Below are 25371 nucleotides of genomic sequence, written 5' to 3' on the forward strand. Positions count from 1 at the left end.
TAAGACTTCAAATCAGCTTTATTATGGGGTGACACATTTGGGGTTCTTAAATAGAGATAGTGGTGGCTAGAAGAGTGGCACTTCATCCCTATGGTGGTTTGTTTGGGGGTACGGTAAGGTGGGGAAAACGAAAGGAGTCATCAGCTGGAGTGACCCTGGGCCTTTCCTTCAGCACCACACAGTGCCTGGCACACACTAGATGCTCAATAAATATTTGTCAGCCATTTGGGGGTAGTGGGGGCTACAGGCAACAGAGGCTCCTTTGGGAACCGTATATATACAGCAAAGAACATCTTACATTCTGTCTGCAGTTCTTGGTTCCAGTTCAGGGGTTCTCCTCCCATTCCACCCCATCCTCCTGTAACACTTCACCCTTGTTTTCTGAGAGAGACTGGGCCTGCTTCATCCCAGCACCCTAAACCCTCTTTCCAGGGCTGCAGTTTCTCCACGTGGGAGACAGTGTAGCAAACACTTATTTTAGGAGGGACGCTACACTCATAAGCCCTCACTTCTGAGGCTTAAAATCTGGAGGTCTTCCAGACTGCCTGTATGAGTATTCACTTTTGGAATCCTTCCCTGCCACGTAGCCTTTCATTTTTGACCCTCGCCTCCCGCATTTAAGGGTATTACTTGGTGGGCTGGGGGACCCCAGGCAACTTGAGGGGATGCCCGCTCCGGGGACGGAGTGAGGCAAGGAGGCGGGATTGGAGTGCTGGAGGCGGGGCCGCAGGCGTCTAAGGCCACCCAATCGCAGGGCCAGTGATCGCCTGAGGCCACACCCCCGCTCCCGGCCGTGACCCCGGATCTTCCTCGCACTATTGCTGGGTGGGGTCGGGGCCCGCGCATGCCTGCAGAAAACCTACGGCCGCGGAGGGGCGGGCCTCCTCCTGCTCCTCCTTTCGATAGGCTTCGGCCGTGCGAATAGGCCCCGCCCCCATGCGCGGCCAAGTCTACGGACAAAGTCCGGGCTTGCGGACAGGCTCCGGCTGACAGCGTCCGGCAGCGCGGCAGAGCCCCGCCCCCACGCGGGAGCACACTTCCCGACGCCGTCCGCGCGCGCTGGAAGGTTCCGACCCCGCGGCCCGGCGTGGCTTTGTGACGCGCCTCCGGTGGCCCCGCCCCTTCCAGCAGAGTCAGCAGATCCCAGTGGTTTCGCTGGCGGGCGATGTCTCCCGGTGTTAGCCCGGCCTGGTCCCGCAGCCCTCGGGCGGCTCCCTGCCCCAGCAATAGCTGGGCCACCTCCACCGCCCCTTCTCGGGCAGCCAGGAACAGCGGCGTCTGCTCCTGCGCGGGAGGAAACAGCCGGGGGTGGGGGTGGGGGGTTCGAGGTCAGCGAAGGCCACGCCCACAGGCCGGGCCCTCTTACTTGACCGCTGGACCTCTCCCCCCCTCCCCTTCAGGTTTTGCTGAGTTCGCGCGCTTGGCACCTCTCCTGCGCGCGCGTTTTATTGCGGGGGTGCCCGCTACCCGGTCTAACCCTGCCGTCCTGTGCGTCTTTATCGGCTCCGGCCTGGAGAAGGGAACGGGCGGCCCGGGAGTTGTTCACGGCGGCGGCCCAGTGCAACGCGGTTTTTCCTAGGGGGACGACGTAGGAGGTTGTTACCCCGAAGCTGGGAGCCAGACGCCTGGGTTCCTGTTTCCCACGGATTCTAGTCTTGGGGGAAGGGCTACTCGGCCCGCCGGGTCCCTCAAAGGCGGAAGCGTTGCCCGGGTGACCGCCGGCCTGCAGGAAGCGTTGCCTCAGTGACGTCACCGGCGCGCGGGAGGGACAATGGGGCATTGTTCTGGGGTCGGTGGGACCGGCAGACCACCTCCCTCCCACGATACCCCTCCCCCTACTCACAGACACTCTTCCCCCAAGCTAGTTCCCCGTGTGTTAGGGCAGTCTGCGTTTTTGAGACGAACTGGGGAGACTCAGGTGCTACGTGGTACTGCTACCTCACCGTAGATTTACTACCCTGAGAGCAGGGTGGGAGGGAAGGCCCCAACCTCTAGTTGGTCCCTATGCTGCGCCTCCTTTTTTGCATTTTTTCTCACATCTCATTTTCTCAACTTCTTTATAGAACTACATCTATCCAGATCCATACCCCATTTATCCCTGGCTCCCACATCTGCTCGGGCTGCAATCAGTTCTTCAACCAGGTCTTCAACAGCCAGCCTGGCGGCCAACATCAGGGCTGTGGTCCCATCCTCTGTCCGTGCATCCACGGCAGTCTGTCTGCTTCGGAGTAAGAGCTGGGGGGCGCCAGAGAGGGCCAGTGACCCCTGGTTTATCTGGACTCACACTGCTGACCGCCTCCCAATCCATATTCGGCCACCTGTTCTTGTTTCTCTCTCAGTCCCCAATCCCATATTACCTTCCTCTTTGCCAAAGCCTATAGGATGCTTTTGCCCAGGTTTTCTTGCAAGTTAGCCCCGTTTCCTTTAGTAACCCCAGTGCACACTGACCTGGCAAACCTCGCGAGCATCAGCAGCCACAGCAGTGTGAAGGGGGGTGCGCCCTGCCCGATCTGGCTGGTTGGGGTTGGCTCCCGCTTCAAGAAGGCGGCGGGCAGCGGTTGGCCGGGAGAATCGGGCAGCCAGGTGCAGGGGGGTCTCCCCAGTGCCCACGGTGTGAACCTGGGGACAAGCCCCGCCACCCAGCAGAGGTTCCCAGGGCTCAGGGCTTCCCAACCATGTCTCCTGATAGGTCCTGGACTCCACTCCCCCACAGCAGACTGCTGACATCAGGGGTGTCACTCCATCTGTGAGTGAGAGACATGAGGAATGAGAGACAAGTCAATCAAAAGGACATAACTGGGGGAGTTTCCGCTGTAGTGTAGTGGGTTAAGAATCAGACTTAAGCAGCTCGGGTCACTGGGGAGGTATGGGTTCAATCAGTGGGTTTTAACCTATGCTGCAGTTGCAGCATAGGTCCCTGTGGCACAGCCATCCATTAATAAAAAATGTGTGTGTGTGTGTATAACAGCCTGGGGGATATATATAATATATATATATATATGAAAAGGGGGAGAACATGGAGGCTCAGGGAGAGTTACAGCCCGAGCTGTCAGGAAGCCCAGCTTGGGCTCTTGATTTTGTGTGGCTTTCGTTAAGTGTCTTTTCTACTTTTCTCTGGGCTTCCACAGGAAACAGCAGACCTTAATATGCTGACATTCTAGGGCGGTGGTTCTCATATTTGAGTCCTGGATCAGAGTCACCTGCAGGGCTTGTTAAAACATAGAGTCCCTAATATTTTGAATTTCTGAATCAGTCGCTCTGGAGTGGAACCTGAGAATTTACATTTTTATCACTTTCCCTGGTGATGCTGATCCTTCTGCCTGAGGACCACACTTTGAAAATGAGGGTTCTGAAGCACTCACTAGTTTCTTCAATTCTGATGTCAAAGGAACTTCTGATTCTAAATGGGTCAAAGGGAGTTTTCTTTTTCTCGGTCTGGGTTGGCTCACGTACCAGGTCCACGGGTGTCCACATCAGGGATATCCACCTCCGAATCCTGGGGAGGAGTCAGCATGGCTGCCTGGGGGAGCTCCTGACAGTCGGCACTCAGAGGCCAGAGCTGGCACTTGGAGGGTGAGGCCATTTCTTCAGCCTGGGGGATCAGAGCAAGGGTGAGTGAAGGAGCACTGACACCTTCCTTCAACCCGTCCATCACTTTGGGACCATTTCTGCTCCAGTGCTTTCACCTGGCCCACCTCCTCTCCTTCCTCGGGGCCCGAGCACATCACAACTCCGTCCTCATCAACTTCTGCCTCTGGTTTCAGTGCCCTGGAAGGGGGTGGGTGGGGAGAGGACCTTCAGGGTCCCTAAGAGTCCCAGCAGTCTTCCTACCCCTCGCCCCTTCTCTGTCTTCAGCTTATGCAACAGCATCTCTTCTTACTGCTTCTTATTACATGTATCTCCACAGGAAAGAGTCCCCTCCCTGAGCCCCAATTCTTTCTCACTCTCACTTGAGGCCGATGCTGTCCTCTCCCAGGGGGGGCCGGCGACGGCGGGGAACTGCCTGAGACCGAGGCTTTCGGGTGAAGCCGGGGGGCAGCCAGAGGGCCCCATGCTCTCGGCGCCGTCGGCGGATGAGCTGGAGGACGAGAAGAGCTCCGAGGGCCAGGAGAAGCACCCCGGCCACCGGCGAGCACAGTACAGGCCAGGGGAGCTGGTTGGCAGGGGGCGCTGGAGGAAGAGACACAGAAGAAGAGGTTGTTCCTGGTGAGGCTGGGCGGGTCCTCCTGTGAGACCTTTGGGCAAGTGCAGTAACCTCTTTTGGCCTCAGCTTCCTCAACTGTAAAATGGGAATAATAGCACTTGCCTCATGGGGTTGGTGGGAGGACTAAAGAATACTGCAAAACACTTAGGCCTGGCACATAGTAAGGGCTGTATAAGAGTTATTTTTCTCTCATGTGCTGCGAACTATTTGATATGGGGATGATTGGATACTCTTGGTCTGGAGAGAATAGGCCAGAACCTAAGGTTTGTGGGAGGTCTATTTATTTTTCTTTTTAGGACTGCAGGTGCAGCATATGGAAGTTACAGGGTAGGGGTCAAATCTGAGCAGCAGCTGCTGGCCTATGCCACAGCCACAGCAACGCCAGATCCGAGCTGCATCTGCCACCTACACCACAGCTCACGGCAACACTGGATCCTTAACCCACTGAGCGAGGCCAGGATCGAACCCGCATCCTCTCGGATAGTCGGTTCGTTTCCAGTGAGCCTATGACAGAATTTAGAATAACGTACTTAGGGAAACAAAGAAGGAGACTGAAGAGCAAATGGGCCATGAGGGGGATCTAGCAAGAGAAGATTAACAATGGTAAGTCTCCATAAGGAACATTTGGGGGTCCCAGTGGTTCTGTTTCATTTGACCTCCATTGCGGGTTGCTGGCATGAAAGCTGGCCTGGGAGCAACGCTGGGGAAATGACAAGGTCACCTACCGGTACCTGCACGAGGGTGGGCAGCCAGCAGGGGTCCTGGCAGGAGGGGCTCCAGGGCCCCCACTGCCGCCATGGCAGCCAGGAAGCGGAGCAGGAGCCCAGGGTCCCAGGGACAGCGGGATGCAGGGTGGTCAGGGCCACAGCGGGACAAATCCACACCCATCACCACGACAAACCTGTGGGGGAGGCGGCTCAGAGACCCCTGTGTTGGTCCCTGGCTCCCTTCCCTCTGCCAGTTGAAACACTAGTGTCTGCCCCCCGGCCCCAGGTCCCCCAGCCTTCTTACCCGGTGCTGAGGGAGTCTGTCTCCTTGCCCACAGGCTGTGTCTGTGGGGCTGCTCTCTCCTGATGAGAGGGGTCTGGGGTCCCTCCTAGCTCCTCTTCAGCCTGGGCTCCAGGATAGGGGTACACCATGTCCCTGCCATCACTGTCCTTCCTCACCCAGAGCCCTACCCTCAGAGTCAGGGACAGCGCCCGGGCCAGGGCAAGCAGCTGCTGGTCCAGGGTTGCGGGGCTCACACCACCAGCAGGGCCAGGGACGGCCCCCATTCTGAACCCCCATCTTCGGGCCTGCAGTCACCCCCATCCCAGCCACATTCTGCGGTGTTGCAGCCCTTCTCGCAGTGTCCATTGTGGAAGTGATCTCGGCAGTACTGGTCATAGGCTGGACTGTGGGGTGAGGAGATGGGAGCTCAGGAGCCCAAAAGGAACCGATCCCCTCCTCCTGGAGAGGATTCCGGTATGCCTCAGCTTCTAGGACTCTGGTTGCTAAGTTGGGATGGCTCTGAAGCAGTGGGCTTAGTCCCTGGATGGTAGGTAGTCCAGACACCCGACGTCTGCTGACACCCATGTTTCCTAAGATCGTCCCTCTTCTTACCCTCCAAGCTCTCTGTCTACCTGTGAGCCCTTTTTCTCAGGGATGCTGGTTGCTAGGGGAGGTACTCCATGGCAACAGGGCTTAGGGAAGCTTGAGGCCAGAGCTCCCACGGCTGAAGGGGAGCCCGGGCAGAGGCAGTGCCCTCTTTCTTGGACCCTACATTAAATATTCATGTTGCCCCATTCCTTTGGTTGGATTCTAGCATCTTATTCCCCTACCTAGCAGTGGTGATTATGGTGGAAACTCCCTGGAGCTTGAGGCTGTGGTCACACTGGAACTCAGAGACACCCATGTCCTTTCTCCTGCCTCACCCTGCCCGCCCCCCACCCTCGCCCCCGCAAACCAGGTCAGGGTTTCAGGCTCACGTGCAGGTTGGAGGAGTCTCGCAGTCATAGCCATCAAACAGACACTCTTCAGAGTCACACTGAGGGTGACACTGCCCATCCCGGAAGAGAAGCCAGCACCGGGAGTGGGAGGGACAGCCCTTCCAGGGGTCCGGGACCCCCAGGGAGCAGTCCCCTCCATCCCAATTTCCTCCTGGGCCGCTGCAGCCAGCATCACAGGCCCCATCTCCACCTCTGCCCTCGCATCCCTTTGCTCCGGGCCTCTGACACCGGGGCCCTGGGGAGCTGGGCGGGCAGGAGCATCGAAAGCCAGGACCCCCCAGCCCAGGGGTCTCTGAGCAGCTGCCATTGTGTAGGCATGGAGAAGGAGGGCCGCAGCCAGGAGGGGTGGGTGGGGTCAGGCAGTCAGGGCCCCCATAGCCATTGAGGCAGGCACAGCGTGGTGGGAATCCAGGCTTGGGGGAGGGCAGACAAAGGCCTCCGTGGTGGCAGTGGTGGAGGCCGCAGGAGGGGGCTCTGTGGCTGCAGGTGGGGCCTTCAAAACCCTGCAAGAGGAGGAGAGAGATTGGGGAAGGACCTGGTGTTAGTCTTCCCACTTCCCCTCAAGCAAACTCCTGGGTTAAGATAACGCAGAAGGTCCTAGATTCGCATATCAGGAGGGGGCCTCAGAGAACATCAAGTTCATTTTACAGACGTTGAAACCCCATTCCATGGTTTTTCCCCACGCAATGATATAGTATACAGCGGTGAAAAAGGATGAACCGCAGCTCTACACAACAATATGGGTGAATCGTAGCATCATGATACAAGTCCAGGAAGGCTAAACTGTACTAGAGTAACAGTAATTGAACTAATACTATATTATCTTAATCCTGGAGATAGGATTATATACTTTCTCTGGAAGGGGCACAGGATAGAGTGCCCCTTATAATTTCATAAGTATATGAAAGTTATTGTTAATATTGTAATTCTTGGATTAGGTTCATGGGTGTTTTATTTTGTAAGGATAATAAAATAAATGAAGGTTGTGCATAAACCAGTTTGTTAGTGTGTCATGAACCAAGGCTTAAGAGTAGCTCAGTTTCGTGCATCTGAGGTCCATAAACAAATACACAGAATTAAAATAACTTATCCATGGTCACCCAGCTTGACCTTAGGGACTTTCCTTTAGGCAATGCCCATGATTTCTGAAAATTCCACTCATGCCACCACCTGATCCCGCCTTTCCCACGACTGCTCCTGAGAGCCAGGGACTTGTGATGGCTTCTCCAGTGATTCTCACACCCACGCTCCTCCAGGTTCCTGGCTCAGGCATCCTCAGCTTACATCAGCATTGGGGGCAACAGAGAGAGCAGCTTTGCAGTCGCTTACCTGGGGGCAGTGGCAGGTGTATCCTGGGGGTGGTCCCGCTGTGGTCTCACAAGACCCTCCGTGGGAGCAGGGCTGGCTCTGGCAGGGGTCTATCTCCACTTCACACCACTGGCCTGCGGTGGGGGTGGGATTAAACATGGCACTCTGCTTTAGTCGCTGCCTCCTTCCCAGCTCATTCCTGGGACTCACCCCAGCACTAGCTGCCCAGGCAAAGGGACAGTGGGGCATATTCTCTGGGGTGGGGCGTGGAGGCAGCAGGATGGACCAGATGGTGAGGCTGTCCTGTGGGTGGGGACTGTCTGGGTTTCCATGGTCAATTAGCTGTGCACAGAGATGCTGGCGCCCCTTCTCCCAGGCCTCACCTGTGTGTCCAGGCAGACACTGGCAGTAGAAGGCATTGGCCAGAGAGTGGCAGGCTGCAGTGCCTGTGGGGTGACAGGGCCGGTCCAGACACTCATCCACGTCCCCCTCACAGCGCAGCCCCACAAAGCCCGGAGGACAGGCACAGTGGAAGCCTCCAGGTTTGGGGGTGCAGGTTCCATGGTTGTGACAGGGCTGGGACTGACAAGCATCAGGTTCCTCTGAGCAGTTCTGTCCACTGTAGCCTGGTGCACACTTGCAGGCAAAGAGGGTTAAGACAGGGAACCAGTAAATGAGCCTATGCTGGGACTCAAGGGGACCCAGCTCAGGACCCAGCTCAAGACCCAGCTCAAGGTCTGCCTAGCACCCCACCTTCCAGCTCAAAGCATCACTCAACTCCCCATCCATCACAACCACGTGTAGCTGAACCCTTTAATCTCAACTCCCCAGGATACACAGTTGTTCAATAACACACAGCTTAATCCCTTCCCATCCCAAACTGTCTCTATGATACGTTGCCTCTAAATACAGCACGGTTTTTGATAAAAACCTTCCTCCCCCAACCACACACCCCCTGGTCTCTGCCATGCTTTATTAGCTTATAGGTATTTATTGAATGCCTGCTTTGTGCAGGCACCTTCTTAGGCTCTAGGAATACAGAGAAAATGAGAACTCATTCTGCTTCCACAAAGTTCTCAGTCAACCAGAGGAGAGACAGCGTTTATTGCGTGATATATACACATAATCTCACAAAACCCTCCTAACAACCCTCTATATGGATCGTCTCATTTGATTCTCACTTTACAGAAAAGGAAACTGATTCCTTTAAAGATAAAGTGACTTGCATAAGCCACACTGCTGGTGGGTGGCAGGGCTGGGAGTCAGTGCAAACCTATGACTCCATAACTGATGCCCTTAACCATTTTCTGATATTTTTTTCTCTTTACAGCTGCACCTGCGGCATATAGAAGTTTTAGGGGTGGGGGGACGGGCTGGGGGTCTAGGGATGGAAATGCTATAAAATTGGCTTGTGATGATTGTTGTACAACTATAAATGTAATAAAATTCTTTGAGCTAAAAAAAAAAGTTTTAGGGGTTGAATTGGAGCTGCAACTGCCAGGCTGCACCATAGCCACAGCAAGATCAGAGCCACATCTGTGACCCATGCTGCTGCTTGTAGCAACACTGGATCCTTAACCCACTGAGTGAGACCAGGGATCAAACTTGCATACTAGAGACACTGTCAGGTTTTTAGCCTGCTGAGCCACAACCAGAGCTTCTTTTTTTCTGATTTTTTTCTTATTCTGCTAGTGAGGGAAGGGTCATTGGTGAGGTCTGTACCACACGCCGTTTTTGCAGGAGGAAGGAGAGCATGCAAGAATGGGTACCAGGAAGGCTTCAGAAAGTTGGAGAAAAAGGGATTCACAAAGATTCTGAGGAGTAGAGTTCCCCTGTGGTGAAGTAGGTGAAGGACCTGGCAGTTGTCACTGCCATGGCTCGGGTCACTGCTGTGGCACAGGTTTGATCCTTGGCCTAGGAACTTCCATATGCTTTGGGTGTGGGGCAGGGGTGGGGGGAAGAGTCTGAGGGGTGGCCAGAGGGCTGGGAGAGGCAGATGACAGGAGTGTTTTGGAAACTTCTGAGGAAGGAGTTTCATGAAAGAGAAAGCAGGGCTGAGAAATGGGTGCATGGGGTTCACTAGTAATCAGTATACTACTTTGGTGTGTGTTTGAAAATGCTCGTAATAAAAAGTTAAAAGATAAAAATCTACCCCCCCGTTTTTGCCAAACCTGTGGCATCTGGAAGTACCCAGGCCAGGGATCAAACTTGTGCCATAGCATTGACCCATGAAACTGTAGTGATAATGCCAGACCCTTAATCCAATGAGCCACCAGGGAACTCCACAAAATAAAATTTAAAAGTTAAAGAAAGAGGGGAGTGAGGGGATCTGCCTCATGCCTTCTCTCCAAAGTCATGGTTGTGAGTAAGGGATCGTGTTGCTTGGACACGAATCCCAGCTGCCTCCCTGTCCTGCTCAGTGACCTGAACCACCAAGGAGAACTTTTCACCACTAACCCAGTGTGGAGAAAAGTTAGAGACATTTTACTGAGACAGGTGCTTCCTGGGTACCATCCAGCAGAAGAGGGGTGGGCAAAGCCACCAAAGAGCCTGGATGGGGTATAGCGAAGCCAGCAGCAGTTTTGTATTGTGGGAGAAGGGTGGGAGGTGGGTAGGGGAGAGATGAGGCCTGAGAGGCAGGCGGGGGCTTGGGGTCATGCAGGACTTTGGACTTGATTGTGAAGGAGGTGGGCAGCCACTGAAGGGTTTTCAGCAGGGGAGTGACATAAGTCAGCTTAATATTTTCTTTTATTTTTTTCTTCTTTTTTTTTAGAGCTGCACCTATGGCACATGGAAGTTCCCAAGCTAGGGATTGAACTGGAGCTGCAGCTTCTGGTCTATGGGCAGCCACAGCAATCTGGGATCCAAGCCACGTCTGTGACCTACACCACAGCTCGCGGCAATGCTGGATCCTTAACCCATCTAGAGAGGCCAGGGATTGAACACGCATCCTCATGGATACTAGCCGGGTTCTTAACCAGCTGAGCCACGACGGGAACTCCAGCTTAATATTTTCAACAGAGCACCCTGGAGGTGGAGTAGAGGCTGAAGCTTTAGGAGGACAAGTGTGGAGGCTGGGACTACAGGAGGTGGAAGCAGGGGTCCAGGCGGAATACAAAGACCTGGACTAAGGCAGTGGGATGAGGGTGAAGGTGCAGGGACAGAGTTGAGAAATATTTAGGAGGTGAAATAGCATGGCCTGGTGGTTGGTTGGGTGTGTGGGTAAATGAAAGGAAAATGCCCCTTCCCCCGCTTTCTGCCCCATGACTACTGTTTCCCACGTCCAGCCCAACTTCATCTTCCCTCGCCTCCTCTGGACCCTCTCACCTGGCAGAGGTAACCGTTGGGTTGGGCCACGCAGGTGGCTCCATGCTGGCAGGGCCTGGACTCACACGGGTGCACCCTGTCCTGGCACATGCTGCCTTGGAACCCAGGGGAACAGTGGCAGAAATAGGAGGGGCCGTTGTCAACGCAGATGCCTCCGTTCTGGCACAGGGAAGAGACTTCTGCGCCTGGGAAGAGAAACAAACAGGGATTGATAAATCTAAGTGGGTAGGGAGATCCCTTGTGGCTCAGTGGGTTAAGGATGCAGCGTGGTCCTGCTGTGGCTTGGGTTCAATCTCTGGCCCAGAAACTTCTGCATGCTGTGGGTGTGGCCAAAAAAAAAAAAAAAAAGAAAAGAAAACTAAGTGAGGTGGAAGGACAGTCAGGAGCCCCAGACACTGAGCAGAGAGGTCTGTGGGGGCCCCTAACATTCCTGGGGAATGTGGAGGCCACTCGGGCCCTGAGGAGTCAGTAACTGCTGGTGCCGAGGAGGTTAAATCATCAAGCTCCTCCCTCCTTCCTGTTTTGTCAGAATGGAGAGAAATACCTTTATTTGGCTTATCAGGGCATTATAAGCAACTGTATTCTTAGCTTTATTTTTTAAATTTAATTTTTTTTGGCCATGTCCTGGCAGAAGTACCCCGGCCAGGATTCGAACCTGAGCCACAAGATCCAGACCATGCTGGATCTTTAACCCACCAAGCCACCAGAGAACTCCTGTATTCTTAGCTTTAAAGAAGTCTCAAACAAAAATGAAAACCAAGACAAGTCTTGAGCAAGAAAGAACTCAAAGAGAAACTTCAGGTGTGGAAATGAGGCTCAACCAATGGCCGGTCTGTCCCCTGAGTTTTGCATCCTCTGATGTTCTCTCACTGTGACTCCTGATCCCATAATTGTCTCTTTCCTGCTTCTTCTTGTATTGAAACTTATTTGCACAAGGAGCGTGTTCGTTTACAAGGGGGCTGGCATAACATCCAAGTGAGCGTGGCATAGAACAGTGTGTCAAGTGCAGTTGGGTGAATGGGGTCCACCCTATTTGAGTTATGATGATAATGACAGTGCTGAGCTGTTTCACACCGGATCACTGGATTATATCCCTGGTGGTTGTATTAAACTGGAGTCTCGTGAACTGAGCTGGGTAGTGTTGCTTAAGTTGAGTTGAATGTGGTGCTGGGAGTTGAGTTGTGTTAGGCTGTCCTGGGTGTTGAGTTGCAGCATCAATAACTGGTTGGTCTGTGTTGCTTTGACTCTTACTTGGTTGTTTGGCCAAATGTTGTGTGTGGATGTCCTTAGGGGTGGGGTAGAGGAGGCCACCCGCTCATTTTTTTAGGCTACACTTGCGGCATATGGAAGTTCCCAGGCTAGGGGTTGAATCAGAGCTGCAGCTGCCAGTTTGTAGCACAGCCACAGCAACATGGGATCCGAGCCACGTCTGTGACCTATACCACGGCTCTCGGCAATGCCAGATCCTTAACACACTGAGCAGGGTCAAGGACCAAACCCTTGTCCTCATGGATGCTAGTTGGTGCGTTACACTGAGCCACAATGGGAGTTCTGAGGAGGACACCCTTTTGCTCTTCATCAGCTCCCAGGTGGGTACCTTGGCTCAGAGCCGCCTTCTGGCAGGAGGACAGCGGAAGGTTGCAGAGAGGCCCAGTCCATCCCTGGAGGCACAGGCATTGGTAGGAGGGCCCTGTCTGGAGGCAGCGGGAATTGCGTGGACAGGGCTTCTGGGCACAGAAGTCCATCAGCGTCTGAGGGTCAGGAGGGAGCAGGAAGCAGAAGAGAGCATCAGGGTCCCCAGCCCAGACATGGTCCTCTGCCAGCTCCTCAAAACCCCTTGCCTCTCAAACTCTCTCCTCCAGGGTCTGGGACTGGGTTACCCTTCCTGGTTTCCTTTGAGCCCACATCCCAGAACAGTTGCTGGGATCAGAAATCCTTTCAGTCCTTCAACTCCATAGGAGCCTGAAGTTAGACCTCAGCTCCTAGACTTCCGAACCTCTCCTGAGCGTCTCTGCTGCCACCTTCTAATCCCTGAGGCCATCTCACTCAAGCTCTCCAGCCACCTCCCTCCTCAGCACACCTGGCTCAGTGCCTCTCACCTGGCAGCTGCCTCCTGTGTAGCCGGGTGGGCAGAGGCAGCGGGGACCCTGAGGGCCGTCTTGGCAGGTGGCCCTGTTCCTGCAGGGGCTGGATGAGAGACAGGGCACTGAAGAGAGGGTCCGAGAGATGAGGAGAGGGAGTGTGTGTGGGGGAGGTGGGGGGAACAGAGTGAAAGGGTATGGGGGTGAGAGGCAGCGTGGAGCCCCAGAAGAGGTGGGCAAGAAGTGCGGGAAGGGCTCCCTCCCTTCCTCCAGGGGTCTTTGCGCCCTACTCACCTGTCTGCGCAGCTGGGACGGACCCTTCCCTCACAGCGTGGGCCCTGGAAGCCTGGGGCGCAGAGGCAGGAGGGGGCGCCGGGCCTGTTCACACAGGTGCCCCCATTGAGGCACGGTGCTGGAGAGAGGAGGCTGTGAGGGGTTCCTTGCCTGTAACCTGGCCTGGGACCTCCAACACACCACACACACGGCCTCCCTGCCCACTTCCCCACCGAAACAACTCTCCGTGTCCAGTCAATTTTTTTTAGCCACGCCCATGGCATTGGGAGTTCCCAGACCAGGGCTTGAACCTGTGCCGCGGCAATGACCTGAGCCACTGCAGTGACAATGCCAGATCCTTAACCTGCTGAGCTACCAGGGAGACCCCAGCCAATTAAAAAAAAATATGCCACAAAGATACCCTGACCAGTTTCTCCAGCTTCCTGTGGCCCAGACCCAGGACATGGCGGGTGCTCACCAGAGGCACAGTGGTCAATGCTGGTCTGGCAGTGGAGCCCGGTGTGGCTCGGAGGGCAGGTGCAGGAGTAGCCCCCAGGGCTGGGGCTACAGGAGCCACCATTGAGACAGGGTGCTGAGTGACAAGCTGTTACCTCTTCCCTGCAAGTGGGCCCTGGGGGAAGGGGGTTGGGTCTGAGAAAGTGAATCGTCTTTTCTTTTCTTTTTTTTTTTTTTTGTCTTTTTGCTATCTCTTGGGTCGCTCCCGCGGCATATGGAGGTTCCCAGGCTAGGGGTCGAATCAGAGCTGTAGCCACCAGCCTATGCCAGAGCCAGAGCAACGCAGGATCCGAGCCGCGTCTGCAACCTACACCACAGCTCACGGCAACGCCGGATCGTTAACCCACTGAGCAAGGGCAGGGACCGAACCCGCAACCTCATGGTTCCCAGTTGGATACGTTAACCACTGCGCCACGACGGGAACTCCTGAATCGTCTTTTCTCTCCCCTTCCCCATCCCTTTCCTTCCCTTCCTCATTCCATCCCCACTGTTCTCCCCCTTCCAACATCTTTTCTTTTCCCACCACCTCCCGCACATCACCCCCGTCCCCTGGAGCCCAAGCCCAGTTCTTCTTGGTGACTGAGACCCAGAGTTCTGGACACTTGTCTCCACTCTCCTTGTCCTTAGTTTAGCACATATGGCTTAGGGACGGCCTCACCTGTGTAGCCTGTGGGGCAGGTGCAATTGTAGCCAAAGGGCTGGGGGTGGCAGGTCCCCCCATGGGCACAGGGTGTGGAGATGCAGCCGCCCAGCTCTGCGTCACACTCTGGTCCTGTCCAACCCACATCACACACACATGAGGATCTGGTCAGAAAGAGAAAGGGGAGGGTTTTCTCTTATATTTTTCTCTCCCCTCACTGGATAACACTCATTAGTCAAGCTCTCCTATTGGTCGTGACCTCAGGACTTGGCCATCTTCTTCCTAGTTCCGATTGGTAATTTCCTGCAGACTCTCCCCTTATTGGCTGTCTTCTCCTGCCCTAGCTGAGGAGGACCCAGAGGAGACTATTAATAGGGAGGGCCTGGAAGATGTTACCTCTGACAGTGTCCATGATGGCAGGTGCAGTTGTCTTCAGCAGGGGCACAGCCAGGGCTTCCATCGGGGCAGAGGCAGTGGGCCTTGTCCTCCTGATCCTGGCATTTTTGCTTGGACTGGCACAGGTTGGGAGCACACAGGGGAGATTCACAGAGATGACCTACAGTGGGGAGATGGGTCAGAGAGAAACCAGTGTCCTTCTCTTCCTTTATGGGGCCAAAGGCCACTTATGCATAACTTGCTCACTCCCCATGAACCTGTCCTGTGGCTCCCTGTTGCCGCAGGATACTAACTTCCTCAGAATGACCCGCGTGGTCCCGCATGACACGACCTTCCTACAAGGGTGCATTTCTCACCTTTGCCTCATTGCACCCTAAGTGGGGTGTCCTACTGTCCCTTAAGTGGAGTGTGCTTTTCTTCCCTCCATGCTTTTGCAAATGCTGATATCTGCAGCTAAAAGATGCTCTCTAGCATTTTATCTTGACAAACTCTTAGTCAAGATTGAGTTTAGCTATCACCTCCTCTGTGAAACCTTCTCATCTCTATCTGGGTTGGTCGGTTCTTCGTGTTCCTGTGGGATCCTGTGCATTCCTCTCTCAGAGCGTGTCTCTGGGCCATCATCAATGATAGAATTGTTGGTCTCTGCACTAGATTTAAAGCCTCTTGAGGATAACAACTCTTACTCAATTTTGTGTCTGTCATAATAGGCACTTAACAAATGTTTACTAAATAAGCAAATGAATGGCTTGATTTGAACCCCATGCTCTGTTTGTGATCCCCAATCACACCATTCACTTTGGGTCCAGTGTCGGCCCTACAATAACACTTGCCCTCAGCTCCTGTACAGTTGTTCAGGTTTTGCACTGCATAAGTTTAAAGGATTCCATTCTCATTCTCATCTCACATTCCAATCCTCAAACACCCATCAAAGATCTCTATTCTACTCCAAATGGATTCAAACATCCCCCCGATTCTTTTAATGTCCTCCCTCTCTCCTGCTAACCTGTGAAGCCAGAGGGGCAGAGGCAAAGGAAAGCTCCTGGGAGATCAAGGCAGCTGGCTCCAGAGGGGCACGGGCTACTCAGACACTCGTCCACCTCAGTCTGACAGCGTGGGCCTTCAAAGCCTATGGCACAACCAAAGGGTCAGGGACCTGCATGGACGTCTGCCCCCGTCCTCACTCTCACCTCCAGTGTTTGAGCCCCGGTTTACCTGGGAGACACTCGCAGTGGAAGGATCCAGGCTGGTCCTGGCACTGCCCACCGTTGGCACAGGGAGAGCTTCTGCACTCATTGATGTCCTCCTCACATCGGGGGCCGGTGAATCCTGGTCGGGCAGGAAGTGAGTGGGGAGGGATGACAAAGGTCTTCTTTTTTTTTTTTTTTTTTTTTAAGGCCACACCTGCAGCATACGGAGGTTCCCAGGCTAGGGGTCGAATGGGAGCTACAACTGCCAGCCTACACCACAGCCACAGCAACGCCAGATCCTTAACCCGCTGAGCGAGGCCAGGAATTGAACCTGCCTCCTCATGGATGCTAGTGGGGTTTGTGACCCACTGACAACAACGGGAATCCTGACTTTCTCTAGATTTTAGGGAGTTTGTTACAAGTGTTTGAGCTTTACAGACATGACTTCATGGATTCGAACCAGAAATTACGAGTTAACACTGGTACTCAGCTTTCTTTTTACAAATACAGAAATAAAGTTGCTACAAATTGCAAGGGAGAGAATCTTGTTTCCAATGGTTTGGTTTGGGGGTTTGCCCAAAGGAATCATTATATAATGAAAGCACCAATTTGGGGGCTTCTCAAATAGGGGTTTGGATTTCGGGATGTAATGGAGCATAACTTGATGGCTTTAATCTTCACATAAATAAGGCATCTGGGTTTGTGTACTAAGGCTGAAAATAAATTTTTAAATTTTTATTTATTTTTGATTTTTTTTTTTTTTTTTGCTTTTTAGGGCCCCCCCCACAGCATGTGGACGTTCCCAGGCTAGGGGTTTAACTGGAGCTACAACTGCTGGTCTACACCACAGCCACAGCAAAGCAGGATCCGAGCCATGTCTGAGACCTACACCACAGCTCACGGCAATGCTGGATCCTTAACCCACTGAGCGAGGCGAGGGATCAAACCCACAACCTCATGGTTACTAGTCGGATTCGTTTCCGCTGTGCCACGATGGAAACTCCTGAAAAATACATTTTATCAAAAGAATAAATACAAGTCCTGGCCCTTCCCCTCACCAGGAAAGGTGAGCCTGGATGAGAGAAGGTGAGAAGACACTTGGAGCAGGTGGAGATGACAGGAGGGTGATGCAGAAAAGATGAAGCTTGGCCACCTGCCAGCTGTGTGGCTGTGGGCAAGCCACTCACCTTCTCTAGCCCCCACTTGCTTCCTCTGGAAAAGGGGAATGATAATGGGACCTGCCTCATGGTACCATGGAGAGGATTAAAAGAGCCAATGCCTGAAAAGTTCATGGCCAAGTGCCTGGTCTGGAGTAAATATCCAATAGACACCAGCTATTATCCTAGCAGGGAACAGAGGGATGTCCCATGAACTGGACAAGGAAGATCTGGGGCAACTTTCCCTGCATCCGTGGCAAGCCGTGCCAAGACCAGCTTGGGACCCAGCAGGCAGGGAGAGCTGCAGAGGACTGATGGAGGGCTGGAGGGGAGGGGACATTTGGGTGGTTTGGCTGGACACAGAGGAGGGTGGGTGAGGAAGAAAAGGAAGATTCGGGGGATGGAACAGAAGAGTTTGGAGAGCAGAGAAGGAGCTGGAGAAACATGAGACTCGGCCAGGCTAGAGGGACCTTCAAAAGGCCATGGGTGATTGCCAGGCATGAGTTGCAAGGGCCCAGAGGCCTGGGGGCTGGGGGGCTGGAGTGGGATCGGCACTCACCAGGCTGGCAGACACACCGAAAGCCGTTGGGCAGGTCGTGGCAGTCAGCCTGGTTCAGGCAAGGGGCGGAGGCACACTCATCGGTCTCCACCTCACAGAGCCGCCCCTCTAAGCCTGAGGATGTGGGGCTGCAGTCAGGGGCAAGCTCAGCCAGGCCAGCCTTGCCTTGGCTGCTCACCCCTTCTGCCCAGGAGACCAGGGTTCTAGAACCAGCCCTGTCCCTGTCCTGCCCTGTCGCCCATCAGGCAGCCCCTCCAAGGGTGCCATCTCTGTGTGGTCCTGAGGCTGTGCTGTGCCTGCCCTTCAGATGGGAGAGCTCAGGGAGCAGGGTGCCTGCTGGGACCTGGGGGAGGGCTCCTGGCAGGTGCCTGTAGAGGCCATTCCTCTGTGCACTGAAGGCGGGGCTCATGCAGGAGGGCTGGTCAGCCTGGAGGTGCCCCAGGTAACAATGTGACAAATGCGTATCTGCCTGAAAATGATTCACTCCTCTTGTCCTACCTGGGTAGGCCTCTGTGCCAGGGACACCAGGGGTCCCCAGGGTGGGGAGTTGAAGGGTATTTGAGAAGTTGTGTTGCCCCATATTCGTCCTGTTTCTTTGGGCTCATCTTGGTCTCCACTGTCTCACTCTGAACTGAAGCTGGATCAGCCTCTGGACCTTGGCTGCCTCCCTCTTGCCTCTGAAGCACCTTGATGTCTACAACCCTGTCTCTTAGATTCCGGATAATTTTCTCAGCACTTTTCCTTGGATGCTGCTCAGCTTAGGAAGACTGTATGGGGTAGTGGTTAAAACTACCAAAGCCCTGAGTTTGAAGCCTGGCTCTGCCACCTATTAGCTGGGCAACCTTGGACAAGTCACTTAACCTCTCTGAGCCTCAGTTTATTCATTTATAAAATGGGCATAGTAACAATGCTGACCTTATAGGGTTGTTGTAAAGATAAGATAATGCATGTGAGATGCTCAGGCAGTGCCCAACACAAAGCAAGCTATTATTTTTCAGGTTTCATTCAGTTCCCTGATATTGGCTCCATCACTGTCGCTGTGGGGAGATGTTTCCTCTCTTAACACTAACTTGTAGGTAAGTGCAGCCTTGCTTTTCCTGTTGTACCAAATTCAAGCACATGGACACTTGGGATATATATACATTTTTTTCTTTTTAGGGCTGCACCCGCAGCGTATGGACGTTCCCAGGCTAGGGGTCATATTGGAGCTGCAGCTGCCAACCTACCCCACAGCTTATGGCAACACCAGATCCTTAACCCACTGAGCAAGGCCAGGGATTGTACCTGCATCCTCATGGATACTAGTCGGGTTCTTAACCCACTGAGCCTCACCTTTTGGGATTTTAAAGGGTTACTCTTGATCTCTATAGAGGAGTTTCTGTGTTTAGGGGAGACATTCTGAGTTGGCACATGCAGAGGCTGCAACTGGTAAAGTTTATTAACTGCTGCTCTGCGTTCCCTTGATGGGCCTCTGTACAGTGGACCAGGTTGTGCACTCTCTGATACTGTGAAATGAATGCTTCCTTCTCCCCCCAGAGTTGAGCAGTGCACAACCTCACTACTTGTCTATGGCAGCCCTTCTCTTAGGGACCATTGGTTTCCCAGGGTTTACATCTCCGGGTGGGGAGAGGAGAAGTCTTCTTTGGTGACGGACTCCAACTGGCCTGAGGCTATCTATGCTCTGGAGGGGTCATGCCTGGTGGGGTCAGGATTAGTCGTCCCCCCCGCCCCCTGTCTCCTCTACTCGAGGCCCCATTCAGCTGGTACCTGGTGGGCAGAGGCAGTGGAAGGTGGCGAGCAAGTCCAGGCAGGTGCTGCCGGGGTGGCAGGGCTGGGACAGGCACTCATTGTGGTCGGCCTCGCAGCGGGATCCCGTGTAGCCAGGGGGACAGAGGCACTCAAAGGAGCCAGGCGTGTTGAGGCAGGAGCCGCCATGTTCACAGGGACTGGGGCCTTGCTGGGCTGGGAGGAGAGGAGAGCAAGAAGTCCACAGGGGCCGGGGGCAGAGCTAGGAGGCCAGACTGGCAGGGGAAGTGTGATGGGTTTGTGGCCGATGGGCCCATAAGTGGGGACAGGGTTTGTGTCTTCAAGAAGGAGAAAGATGAAATGGGGCCTGGAGGCCTGAGCATTGGCATGTGTAGAAGAGATGCCACACTTGGACAAATTCAGGAAAAAGAGACGTTTCTTTTTCTTTTCTTTTTTTTTTTAGGACCGCACCTGCGGCATATAGAAGTTCCCAGGCTAGGGGTCGAATCAGAGCTACAGCTGCCGGCCTACGCCACAGCCACAGCAATGCGGGATCTGAGCCAGGTCTGCGACCTACACTGCAGCATGGCAACGCTGGATCCTTAACCCACTGAGCGGGGCCAGGGATCGAACCCTCATTGACCTACATCCTCATGGATACTAGACAGGTTCTTAACCCGCTGAACCACAATGGGAACTCTGAGACATTTCTGTTTTTAATCTGAGAACCAGTTTGCAGAGCTGACTGGGGGCTCAGAGAGGGTCTAACGGCGGGGGCGGGGGGGTGCCTCACCCATCTGACACTCGTCCAGGTCCTGGTGGCAGGTGGGCCCCGTGTAGCCAGGCTGACACAGGCAGAGGGTGGAGCCCGTCAGGGGGTTGGTGCTGCACTGGGCTTCCCCATGGCACGGCTGGCTCAGACACATGTCCTCCATGTGGCACAGGAGGCCTGGAGGGCAGGGTGGGTGGGGAAGGGGAGGCTCTCAGGTACTTGGCTCATGTGCCATCTCCGCCTCCCGCCTCCCTGTGCCCTGCGCGTCACACCTGTGCGGCCAGGGGGGCAGAGGCAAGAGAAGGAGCCCACGCGGTCAATGCAGGTGGATCCTGGCGCACAGGTGGCAGCAGCGCAGTCGTCCAGGTTCTCCTCGCAGTCGGTGCCTCCCCAACCGCTCACACACACGCAGTGGAAGCTGCCCGCTGAGTTCTGGCAGGTCCCCCCGTTTCTGCAGCGAGGGACACCCTGAGCCTCACATTCATCCACATCTTCAGAGCAATCCCAGCCTGCGGGGGTGGAAGGGGACAGGTGCTAGAGCTGGGGCCTCAGAGGAGCGGAGGCCAGGGGCTGACCACCTGGGCCACTGGTGCCGTGGGCCTGGCTTAAATGTCTCACCTGTCCAGGCCTCTGGGCAGAGGCAGGTGTGGGTGCCCAGCCCATCCTGGCAGATGCCCCCGTTCTGACACTGGTGCCCGACACAGTCGTCTGGGTTCACCTCACAGCTTGCGCCTGTGAAACCTGACAAGTTCATGTGATCAGCTGAGGGAGGGCAACCCCTGGGGGACAAGCTCCATGCCCAGAGAGAGAGGGGCTGCAGGAAGACCCCCGTGAGGACGTACCTGGGGGACACAGGCAGAGGTGGAAGGTGGAATCTCTCCCTGGAACCAGCTGGCAGGTGCCTCCATTGAGACAGCCCCTGGGGGGGCAGGGTCCTGGCTGGAGCTCACAGCGGGGACCGTCCCGCCCCACGGGGCAGAGACACTGGAAGGACCCCAGAGTGTTATAGCAGGAGGTGCCCTTGGGGCAGGGTCCCGGGTTCAGGAAACATTCGTTGACATCATGTTCGCAGGTGTGGCCCTCGAAGCCGGGTGGGCAGTGGCACTGGATCTGAGGGTATGTGGCCAGACACACCCCTCCATTGACGCAGGGGTTGGCTGAGCAGAAGTCCCGATGCTGGCACTGCTCACCTGAGGCAGAGGAGAGAGGGGGCCGTTTCTAGCGCTGTGCAAATTCCAGCTCCTCTGAGACGGCCCAGCTCTCATTCTGGGTTATCACTGTCTTTATTTTTTTGTTTTTGTTTTTTTTTCTTTTTAAGGCCGCACCTGCAGCATATGCACGTTCCCAGGCTAGGGGACAGAGCTGCAGCTGTGGGCCTACAGCACAGCCACAGTAACGCGGGACCAAAGCAGTGTCTGCAACCTACACCACAGCTCACGGCGATGCCAGATCCTTAACCCACTGAGCAAGGCCAGGGATGGAACCCAAGATCTAATGGATACGGGCTTCTCATGTGATTCTTAACCCACTGAACCACAACAGGAGACCTCCGTCTCATTTCCATATTTCCTTTCTTTCCCTCTGTACTCCCTCTGCTCTGTTCCTGTGACCCTTACTTTTAGCCTTTCTTGGGAAAGTGACTGCATTTTTCAAACAGAAAACGGGATATGTAGCTTTGATGACAGTCTTGCAAATAGGCCCTGCCTGGGAAAATCTGGGACACAGGGTCCCTTCAGTGGTGACCTTGGTTGGGAGGTGAGAAACGTGCAGCTTCTGCCGGCGGGAGACTTAGCCCCTTGCTGTGCGTGGCTGTGCGCCCTCGGCCAGTCATCTTGCCTCTCTCGTCCACATGTCCTGATCTTTAGGTGGGTGCAAAGATCAGGACATGTGACGGGATATTGGTAGGGAGACTCGCTTCACGGTCAAATGCACCAATGAGCATGGCAGCCGTGAGGCGGGGCAGCCGGTACTGAGCTAAGTGAGCACTTCCCGAGCATCGACCCCCATCCTCCATGCAACACCCTTATGAAGTGTGGACGTCAGCTGACAACAGGCGACCCAGACAGCTTAAACGCCTTTGCATGGTCACATGTCTGGTCAGTGGCAGAGCTGGTGAGCAAGCTGAGGAGGGTGCTGTCCAGAGCCTCTTCCCTGAAGCACAACCCAAGTTGCCACGAACCATCCTTCTAGTCAACCCTGGTCTCTCACATCCAGTCTCGGGCTCAGTTTCCACAGAACCACCTGGTCAGTTAAAATCTCCATGCCCTGGGCCTACCCCAGAGCCTCTAAATCAGGCTCTCTGGGACGGGAGCACCAGGCTTTTTAAGGCTTTCCAGATGACTGCTGTGCCTGCCCAAGGGTGAGAAGCCAGGGCTCTAGTCCACGCCTCCTGGAGGCACCACGCCTTTTCTTCCCACGTGGCCTTGCTCCCCATCCAGCCCTTTCCATCCCAGTTGGAAGCTGCGGGACGTTTCTCTCCAGGGCCTCCGAGCTCTGTCCACGCACCCTGCCACGTCCTCTGGGGAGCACACCCTGCCCATCATGTGCCCTGCTCTCTTGCCCTGCTCTCTTGCCCCAGGGTCCTGGGATGAGCATCCCTCCCTCCATCCGGGTCAGGTGCTCCCACCCCCACCACACCTCTCCCTCCGCAGTCTTCCCAGGTGACACAATGGGCTCCTAGCACTCAGAATAGAGGTGGTTCAGAAGCTCAGAGTGCTCAGTCCTGGAGGTCCCCTGCTGTGCTAGGCATTAACCCTCTAGTTACTGGGTCAAGGGGAGCTTGAGGAAGCTGGGAGAGGGGTCAGGGTGGTGTGCTAAGGGGGCTGTGGCAGTAGCTATTTACCAGCTAGCATTTGGAAATACAGTGTTTTGTTTTATTTTTTTTCTTTTTAGGGCCACATCTGTGGCATATGGAAGTTCCCTGGCTAGGGGTTGAATCAAAGCTGCAGCTGCCAGCCTAAGTCACAGCCATGGTAATGCAGATCCTTTACCCACTGAGAGAGTCCAGGGGTTGAACCCACATCCTCATGGATACTAGTCAGGTTCTTAACCTGCTGAGCCACCTTGGGAACTCCCAGAAATACAACATTTTAACAATCAGCGCCACCCTACCAGTGAATGTCAATCTCAGGTAGATGAATCGCCAAGACCTGGCTTGTTGGTTCTCATGCCCTCTGCCCTGTGAGGACTCCAACTCTCTCAGGCTCCAGTTCCGTCATTCCTACCCCATAGCCCAGCCTGTTGCCCTTGCCTGTCCCTTCCTCCCCACTCCCATCAGCACTCACCTGTCCACCCCGGCATGCAGGTGCACCGGGGGCGGCCCGAGGCCTCTATGTGGCAGCGGCCCATTTTGGAACAGAAGGAAGAGCAGGGGTCCTTGACCTGGGCCTGGCACCTCTCGCCAGTGAAGCCAAAGGGGCAGGTGCAGAAGAAGCTGGGGGTCAAGGGAGAGGGAGGGCTGGTGGAGCCAGGAAGGGTGGGAAGCAGGGCTTGGCAGCTGCCCCCGTTCTGGCAGAGCTGGGCATCCTGGCAGGGGTCAGGAAACTGGCACGTCTCTCCCAGGAAGCCAGGGGCACACCTGGACAGGGGAGGAGAGAGGAGAACTCAAGTTCCGGCCCCTCTGCCTCCTCTCTCCCTCCTTTGCCTTCTTTTGTTTCCCACCATCCGCTTCACCTCCTCCCATTCTCCTTTCTTCTCACCTCCCCCTGCCCCCAACTCCCTTTCTCCCACTCCCACGAGGTACACTCACTGGCAGGTCCCTTGCCCCTGAGGTGGGCTCAGGCAGGTGCCTCCGTTGGCACAGGGTCCTGGGAAACTCCCACACTGCAGCCCTAGGGGTGGAGATGAGGATGAGATGGGGGGGTACCACACTCCACTTTTCCTCCTCTGGAGGCTCCGGGGGGACCTGCTGGTGTGGCCTCATGCATGTGCTCTGAATCCCATTGCCATTATACCCCGCTCCTAGTCCCCACGTGGAGCTGGCTCCCCAGCCCCTAGATCCCAGGCTCTGAGTTACTAATTCCCACCCCTCCTTTCCTGTTTATTCTCTGGCCTCCCAAGTCCAGCTTCAGGCTCTATCCCTCGGAAGCAAGACAACAGGGATCAGGAGGGGGGCTGAGGGGACTCCAGGGAGGTGAATGGCTGCAACATTGAAGGGATTTCCTCCCGGAAGGGCCCAGTACTGAGCTGTGGTGGGTGGGGGTAGGGACAGCTGGACTGGGAAAGGGACTTGCTGGGCCCTTGACCTTCCCTTCCCATGTCTCCATCTCCTGATGCCCTCTTATCTCTTCCCCTAGCAGGTGCTCACTCTTTTTCTTGTCTTCCTAAACATGATTGCAAGAGTACGCTGTCCCCCAGCTCCAGGGCCAACCGGGTTCTCCGTGGGGGTGGGCACTCTCCCACCCATCCCCCCCTACGGTCACCACGCCTGACGCAAGGCCGGTAGCCTTGGTCTGTGTCGCTGCAGGGGCAGAGCCATCTCTCCCTGCCGGCTGCCCCATGTGGGGGCTGAGAAGCTCCCCCTCCAGTGTGGCCTCAAAGCCTGGGTCTCGGCCCTCTGTCCTCAACCCACCGGACATCCTCCTGAGGAAGATAGGTCCCCTCACCTCTCCCTCCCCACGCCTCACCTCTAGACTGGACGACAGGCCGACACAGCAGGAGCAGCAGCGGAGGCAGCAGCAGTGAAGGGGGCCGCATTCCAGAGCTCCTGCCCCCAGCCCGGACGCCCTCTGCCTCCTCCAGCCGGGACCCCCAGAGCCCTCCCCGAGGCAACAACCACCTCCTCTGCTCCAAGGCCCTTTCTTCCTCTTCCTCGGCAAGCAGCGAACCTCACGTCTGAGCTGTTTCCTGAGTCACACAATGTCCTGGACACCCTAGTGCTGGGGGGTGGGGAGTGGAGGAACATTGAGGGGGATGAGGGAGGGGCCTTCTGTCCTTGACAACCCCTGGGGAGCTGGCGAGGAAGAAGGACAGCCTGGTTGGAGCAGGTGGTAGAAGGGGAGAGCTGGGCAGGTGGGGGCTCTGGGAGCGGTCCAGCCCCTTCTCCGGTTGGCGAGGTCTCTCCTTTCTCCTCCTGCCCTGGAGGGGTGGGGCAGGACCTGGGAACAGAGGCCTAGGGTGATGAGAGAGCTCGTCCTCTTGCAAGGAGAGGGTGCATGTTTTGTAAGGTCAGTGCAGATGCTTTTCAGAGAATCTGCTCCTTTCTATACATTGAAACCA

At 55.3% G+C, this 25371-nt stretch overlaps 1 protein-coding gene and 1 long non-coding RNA gene across 2 annotated transcripts; one reads left to right on the forward strand and one right to left on the reverse strand.

The window, feature by feature from the left end:
• NOTCH4 (notch 4) lies at positions 1 to 24989 on the reverse strand. Its single transcript, NM_001123147.1, is given in 31 exon segments — positions 1 to 1284; positions 1478 to 1575; positions 2088 to 2235; positions 2449 to 2744; positions 3454 to 3592; positions 3687 to 3768; positions 3951 to 4170; positions 4930 to 5105; positions 5216 to 5446; positions 5449 to 5598; positions 6172 to 6695; positions 7522 to 7634; positions 7884 to 8136; positions 10828 to 11012; positions 12425 to 12578; positions 12927 to 13014; positions 13203 to 13320; positions 13660 to 13812; positions 14356 to 14501; positions 14734 to 14893; positions 15737 to 15859; positions 15946 to 16059; positions 17637 to 17750; positions 19404 to 19598; positions 20176 to 20331; positions 20427 to 20663; positions 20773 to 20895; positions 20997 to 21344; positions 23439 to 23731; positions 23903 to 23984; positions 24780 to 24989. Coding segments are annotated over 31 exon segments (5982 nt in total). The 5' UTR covers positions 24850 to 24989; the 3' UTR covers positions 1 to 591.
• LOC102157581 lies at positions 1492 to 2638 on the forward strand. The gene is made up of 2 exons (XR_002345619.1): positions 1492 to 1595; positions 2064 to 2638. It is a non-coding gene; the product is annotated as an uncharacterized LOC102157581 (long non-coding RNA).

This window comes from Sus scrofa, chromosome 7 (genome assembly GCF_000003025.6).
Source record: "Sus scrofa isolate TJ Tabasco breed Duroc chromosome 7, Sscrofa11.1, whole genome shotgun sequence".
Taxonomy (NCBI): domain Eukaryota; kingdom Metazoa; phylum Chordata; class Mammalia; order Artiodactyla; family Suidae; genus Sus; species Sus scrofa.